Source organism: Geospiza fortis, unplaced genomic scaffold (genome assembly GCF_000277835.1).
Source record: "Geospiza fortis unplaced genomic scaffold, GeoFor_1.0 scaffold121, whole genome shotgun sequence".
NCBI classification, from domain to species: Eukaryota; Metazoa; Chordata; class Aves; order Passeriformes; family Thraupidae; genus Geospiza; species Geospiza fortis.
Window position 1 is genome coordinate 138125 of NW_005054346.1, and position 7368 is coordinate 145492.

General features: G+C 39.7%; 1 protein-coding gene across 2 annotated transcripts; it reads left to right on the forward strand.

Moving 5' to 3' along the window:
• Positions 1-6570, forward strand: RPL7 (ribosomal protein L7). 2 transcript variants are annotated; one of them, XM_031058609.1, is made up of 6 exons: positions 1-128; positions 851-1017; positions 1660-1797; positions 2160-2269; positions 3366-3576; positions 6505-6570. In XM_031058609.1, exons 1-5 carry the CDS (start codon positions 87-89, stop codon positions 3572-3574), a joined length of 666 nt encoding a protein of 221 aa, XP_030914469.1. In that variant the 5' UTR covers positions 1-86; the 3' UTR covers positions 3575-3576; positions 6505-6570. The 2 variants fall into 2 exon arrangements, with proteins under 2 accessions (XP_030914469.1, XP_030914471.1); XM_031058611.1 differs by lacking the exon at positions 6505-6570 and having other exon boundaries at positions 29-128; positions 3366-3578.
• Positions 6571-7368: the final 798 nt, after the last annotated feature.

A 7368-nucleotide genomic window follows, 5' to 3' on the forward strand; every position in this document is an offset into this window, starting at 1 on the left:
AGCTTTTATTTTTGCTCTCATTTAGAGTAAAGAAGGTGCCCTCTGTGCCCGAGAGCCTGCTGAAGAAGCGGCAGGCCTATGCGGTCATGAAAGCCAAACGTCAGAAGAAGATTTTGGCTATAAAAAAGGTGAATGTTCTCTGATCCTTTGACTCAGATTGTTTATCTGCTGTTGTAGCAGCTGCTGCTACTGCTGATATGATGCAGTACAGAAATTCACAGGTTGTTGATATATTCTTAAAGTTTTGGACTAAAATAGGCTTTTAGTGGCTGATAACAAAGTTCTGGGCAGAGTTAAGGGTAGAGTGTACAGCTCTCTAATGTACAGGGCAAGAAGTTATAGCCTTTGTAAGGGGAGCTTGGTGTGTGATCAGAGAATCCTAGAACTATGGGGGATTGGAAGGGGCCTTAAAGATCATCTAGTTCCAACCCCTCTGCCATGGACTGGGATACCTTCCACTAGACCTGGTTGCTCTAAGATCCAATCCAACCTGGCTTTGAACACGGTTAGGGTTGGCCCATCCACAGCTGCCCTGGGCAACCTGTTCCAATGTCTCACTGTCTTCACAATTCAGCATTTCTTCCTTATATCTAACCCAAATTGTCCATCTTTCAATTTGTACCCATTATTCTTCATCACCACAGTGCTGATGGAGAGTCAGGAATGATAACATTGCTTGCTGTGTAACAGCTTGCCAGCTTCTCTGGAGCATCACTAAGTGTGTTCTGAGCTGTATGATACTGATCTGTGTTACCTGGGGGCAGTTCTAGAGTATGGCGTGTTCCTTGAAGGTGATTTTCATGTGTTAAAAGGCATTTTCTAACTTTAAACAATTTCCAATTTACTGCAGTACCGCAAGGCACAAAGGAAGCTCATCTATGCGAGAGCCCAGGCTTACCACAAGGAGTACAGGCACATGTACAGGCAGGAGATCCGCATGGCCAGGATGGCCCGGAAAGCTGGCAATTACTACGTGCCAGCTGAGCCCAAACTGGCATTTGTGATCAGGATAAGAGGGTAAGCTTGGGTACAGATATCAGCAATTTTATGTTCAAAAGTATTGAAGTTGTCTTTCTTGTTACCTCACTCTTCTGAGAGCTTAAATATATTAATAAGATAAAGCCTTCTACAAGTGGCTTGAGAAGTTGTTGGTAGATACTGTACAAGCCCTTGAGGTGTGTTTAATTAAGGGCTAAATAATTTTGCTGTCTTCAGGGATCCCTAAATTTTAAGAAGACAAGGCTGAAAATATATGCAGACAATTATTCTTTCTCGCCTTAAACTTGATAAACTTAACATGCCCCTATTCCCAAACATTCTGCTGAGCTGTTTCTCAAGTGTTTGTTTTGTTCTACTCTGGTAAAGTGTTACAGAAAACTAAAAAAAAAGTGTGATTGGAAGAATTATGTTCATGACAGCGCAAGGCTAGTTCTCAATTGTTTCAGTATAATACTTGGTTCTTTTCATGGAAATTGATGTTTTAACTTCATACTGAAATATATTGCAATAGTAAGTTAATTTACTAAACTTGCTTTGTGTAATTCATGAAATGTGTTTTTGTATGGGAGCATTGCTGTTGTGTTTTGGGATTGTTTTTTAACCTGATGCCTCATGTTTATGGGATGTTGATAATTCAGGCTGTTTCACTTTCCTCTCCAGTACCAATGGTGTCAGCCCAAAGGTTCGCAAGGTTCTGCAGCTTCTTCGCCTGCGGCAGATTTTTAATGGCACCTTTGTAAAACTCAACAAAGCCTCTATCAACATGTTGCGGATTGTTGAACCCTACATTGCCTGGGGGTGAGTGAAAGGCACAAGGCCCAGTTGTACCTAATCAGGGTGCAAGTGTTGAGTGGGTTTTGTGATTTGCTGTGCTGGACTTGCAGGGTTTTTTTATCTTCTGTGTGCTTTCCTGTCTTTGAATTGAAAATGTGGTTAAGGCAGTGCTTTAAAGGTAATGGCTGCTAGGTATGATTGCACTCCGGTACTGGTGTTCTTGGGAACTTGCTGTGAGATTTGCTTCTGTGTTTACATGTGGGACATGCTGAAATGGTCTTTAATTGTTTGATGTGGAAGTCCAAGTCAGGAATGTTAAAGTTGCCCTGAAATGAGGCTTGCAAAGACGTAAAATTCCTTTTTTGAACGTGACTGTTTTGTTTCAGCTACCCTAACCTGAAGTCCGTGCACGAGCTGATCTACAAGCGAGGTTACGGCAAGATCAACAAGCAGCGCATTGCTCTGACCGACAACCGCCTGATCCAGAAACGCCTTGGTAACTTCTGCTGGGCAAAGGGGAGCCAGCTGCGTGCCTCAGGGTGATCAGTGCTCAGCTGGGCAGCTGTCCTGAAGTGTCACTGCAGTACACTGCTGTTCAGTTATCATCTCTTCTTCTGTCCTAATTGTTTAATACAAAGCAAGCTGGAAGTAACTTCCATCATAAAGTACTGAAAACAGGTGTAAAGAATCAAATTTTAGCTTTTTAAATTTGTAATGTTAAATGTAACCTCCTTGACCTTTATGAGGTAGGTCTTTGAGTAAAGAAAAAGTGCTGTAGCATGAGTCATCATAGCTTGGAACTTTCAGACTTTAATATTAGACATTTGACTTTTGTGATCTGGTAAACAGACTTTTTAAACTTGTGGAAAGAACTGCGTAGTAATCAGTGTATTCATTAAAAGCAAAGCATGGTGAACAGTTGGGATACAGGCTGCTCTGGGAAGCTCCCTTCTCTTGCAGTCCTGCCAGAATGAGTGAAAGTGACCACTCAAGTCTCTCCCTTTTTTGGGCATTTGATTTGCACTTTCCTTCCGATTAGGCTGTGTCATACCTGTTTCTTTTCCTGTGCAGTGGATAAGCATCCAAAAGATACATATATTCTGTCATAATCTCTTTTTAGCACTGTTTTACAAGAGTTAACTTGTAACATATTGCTGAAGACTCTGGAAAAGCATTAAGGAAACATGCTGTAGCATTTTTTCAGCATCCTAACTTAATAGCTAGTGAGTTTCCCTGAGTTACACATTGCAGTGATTTAGGTGTGTTTAATCTAGCTTTTCTGCAAAGAACAGTGCTTTCCTAAGATTCAGTAAGTGTGGGTTGTTTTTTGTTGTTTCTCAGTGCTGACAGCAAATATTTAACAGTTGAAACTGATGCCTCTTGCCAAGTATGCCATCTAAATGTTGACTTGGCTGCAGCTAATCCATTTTAATTGGAAAAGTCAGTCATTCAGTTTCATGACAAAGTGAGTGGTTTCTGACTTCCTGAAGTTTATCAAAATAAGTAGGCATGACAGTAACAACATGATAATTTTTAGTTTGTTATTGACCAGTGCCTCTGAAGTCTTTCTGAAAACTGTGTCTGAATTTTAGGAAAGCTTGGCATCATCTGCATGGAAGATGTGATCCATGAAATTTACACTGTTGGCAAGAACTTCAAAGTTGTGAACAACTTCCTTTGGCCCTTCAAGTTATCCTCTCCTCGGGGTGGAATGAAGAAGAAAACAATCCACTTTGTGGAAGGTGGGGATGCTGGTAACAGAGAAGACCAGATCAACAGACTCATAAGGAGAATGAACTAATGGTGAGATACTGCCCAAGGCTGTCAACTGTTCAGCTCTGCAGGCTGCTGTCATTTGTCAGATATTCAAGCTTAATAGAGGCTCACTCATTCTTGGGTGGTACCTACAGTATAAAGCTACTTGAACAATATAGTGTTCTGGTTCTATTTTGGAAGTCTTACTAAAGCTTAAACATTTAGGAAGTTAAATGGTCAGTGTCACTGATATGTTTAGGAAATACAAACATTACCAATAACTTGTTTTAAAGCCTTATTTGATTTTATGTTGGGAAACCTTGAGATCTTGGCTAAAACTTTTCAGCCTCATTAATAACCTGTTAATATGATTGAAATCTTGTGATTGCAAGTACCATGTTTTTTTCAGGTTTTATAGAAAAGCCTGATTAGGACTGGTCTAAATTTTCAGCTTGTTCAAGCTTCTGAATGATTCATTTAAAGCTTTCATATATAGTGACCAAGTTGGTAATTTTGAAAGACTGATTTGCCCATTTGAGTAATCTGTCCTTTAAAAATGAGAAGGTTTGTTAACACTTAAAGTGATTGAACAGTGACTGCTGAGTCCTAAAGTAGGACCTACTCCAAACAATGTCTTATTTGTTGTTGTCACTCTGCTGTTCTTGCTTTGGTGAGAAGTCTCTACCATTCAAAGCCAACCCATTTTTCGGAAGTTCTTGTACTTCACTTTGCTTTTTAGACACTAAACTACCTTCAGTGTTGCCCATATCTTAGTTTCAGTCAAATATCTTTTTGGTCTGACAGGTATGCTGGAATTTAAGAAAACTTCATTGTCTTAAGGTGTTTGGAAAGGATATGAAACAAAAACCTAATTTTCCCCAAAGTAACTCCTCCAGAGTCAAAATGTGGTTTTTTTTTTTTCGGTTGGCTTGGTGGGATTTGTTTGGTGTAGGGTTTTTGTTTGGTTGGTTTTTGTGAGGTTCTGTTTTTTTCTTTTAGATCAGATACTCAGTTTTCATATGAATTTCTACCTTCAGAGGATTGGTACATAAAAATGGGTAGTGTTATGACTTTACAGTTTAAAACAGGTACAGTTCCATTTAGATGATTCAGAAATTAAATTTTCTGAAATTTGGAAATTAAAGTTTCTGAGGGGAAGGAAGTTTTATGTTTTGTTTTGCTGTTTTGGTTTTTTTCCCCTCAAGTCTTTTAAAAATACTCTTATAACCAATGCACAGCAAATTGAGCTCATTAGGCTCTGCTTTCTGTCCAAAGAGCTAAAGGAGATCTAGGAAATACTTTCCATTTGATTGACAGCATTAGTTCTTGAAGCTTTTTTGTAGGCCGCTGATTTCCTCAGTTCAAGCTCCTTGCATGTTGTGCTGTTATCTACTATCTGTGAAGTCAGCAGAGTTTTAAAGCACTGCTTACGTGGCACGTGGAAATTCCAGCTTCAGGAAGATAGTTCCTTACTGGAGACAGTGTTCTTGAAGAGCTTTTTAGCTCAACTATGGGAAGATGTTGATAACTCTGAGAAGCAGAATTGCTGTAGCGTTTGGTGCCTGGGGTGATGTTAAGTTACTCCCATTACTATTCTTGTAGAAATTTTGCTGCTGGTGGCAGAAACTTCAAGGTTCAGTACTGGCAAATGTGTCCTTGAAGTTAGTGCATAACCAAGGCTGAGGAGGACTGTGTGCTCCTGTCTGATTTCTGAGCATGGTGCTGTTTTTAATGGAAACACTGCATCTTTTCTGGCAATGTTTCCATTAAAAACAGCACTATGCTCAGAAATCAGACAGGCAGTATAGATCCTTTCTGCTCTATCTTCCCTACTTAAGGCAGATGTATACTGATAATGTTGTTTTCAGGACCCTTCCTAGAGATGGGAAGCTTCTAGTTCACTATTGCAGTTGTTGTACATTCCTGCAACAGTTGGTGTTTTGGCAGACAAACAAAGGATATTCATTCATCTAGTTGCTCATGTTTTTCACTAGACTTGTAGCTCAGCATCCCATGTAAGTGGTATACACTAGAGCTTTACCTCATCTTTTAATTTAGGAAGTGACCTTGCAGTTTCTTACTTTATGCTTATAAGCAGTTGCTGTGCTTTTCCTGCAAACTAAATCTAAGATAACTGATAGTTCTCGTCTCTTCAACTTTCTTTTCCTGCTGTTGTGAATAGAGTGCATGTTTAAAATTCAGGTAACCTACATGCAGAAAATAGAAGAATGTTGTAGTTTCTACTGAGGCTGTGGGCAAACTAGAGTAGTAGGTTCAGGTGACGTACAGGCAGTACTTTCTCCAGGTAATCTCATTATGAAGAGCTGTGTATCTGAAGAAGAGTATTCCTCTTTCCTGTTAGTAGATAGTTTCCTGCTGTTTGTCTTTACTTCTTGTTCTATGTGACACTTACTTCTTAAGTGATATTCTCAAGTGAATGAAAAAAAGTAGACTTCCAGTACTGATTCCTTTGTATAGAGTGGGAGGAAAGAGCATAGTACTTGAAAGCAGCATATTTGCTATATGTTGCTTGAAAGCAACATAAATATTGGCAACATACTGAATTTCATCAGTTTTTCAAGCAAACTTTACAGGAACTGGACCCAAGTCAGCTTTCTGCTTTCATTTTTGTATGTAAACAGTCTCTGAAATGTGCCAAAAATGAGAATGCAGCAAAAGTTAGAATATGCACAATGTCTTGGCATGTCTTTAAATATCAAGTATAGGTATCAGTGGTTCAAGGTGGAAATGTTTATCCTGTTAGGTCTGGTACTCAAAATCTTTGTTTGCAGTGAAGAGATGTTAATGTAGAAATCAGTTACCGTGTGTGAGACTACTGCAGTCTTAAATCCAGTGACAAAATGAGTGTTTTCAGCCAAAACTACAAACTGTAAAAATGTATTACTTTTTCATGTGGCCAGAGTTGTTTGAGATCTACATGTGCCTAATGATACCTTTTTCTTCTTTGCCTTGCAGGTAAAGATGCCCAGCTGCAATATTTCAAAGTCTGGTCTGTTAATAAAACAATCTTGCACAAAACAGTCTATTGTCTCAATTGGTCTCTTTTTGTAAACCTCTTCTGAAGTGACAGCGTTTGTGAGATTCAGTTTGGAGTCATGTGTTTCAAAGAGCCATAGTTTGAATTAGCAGTATGTAGATATTGCTTAACCTTCATTTGGAGGAAGAAAATTTGTGGAAGCATTTGTGCAGGTAACAGATGAGTTTATGAGTTGCAACAATAAATTACAAACTGAGCTGTGTGCTGTTGTTAAGTGGGCAGGGTTCCTGCTTAGTTGTAGTGCATCAGAAAGCTGTGTGAAAATCTTTTTATGTAAAGAAGCAGCAAGTGTAAATCTGTTCTTAACATCTGAAGATCACAGAATCATAGAGTGACCTATGTTTGAAGGGATCTTCAAGATAAAATCTAGTTTCCATGCCCCTGCCATGAGCACCTTTCACTAAACCAGGTTGTTCAGAGCTCCATCTAACCTGGCCTTGGGCACTTCCAGGAATGGGGCAATCCACAGCTTCTCTGGGCAACCTGTTCCAGTACCTCACCATCCTCACAGTAAATAAGTTCTTCCTAAAATCTAGTAAAATCTACTCTCAGTTTGAAGCCATTGCCCCTTGTCCTGTCCCCACATAGCCAGGTAAAAAAGGCTTATTGTAGGCTCCCTTCAGGTACGGGAAGGCCACAATCAGGTCACCCCGAAGTCTTGTCTCTGCTGAATAATCCTGATTCTATTAGCCTTTCCTCATGGGAGAGGTGCTCCATCCCCCTAATCTTTCTGATGACCCTCCTCTGGCCTTTCTACCATCAGTTGACGTCCTTCCAGTGCT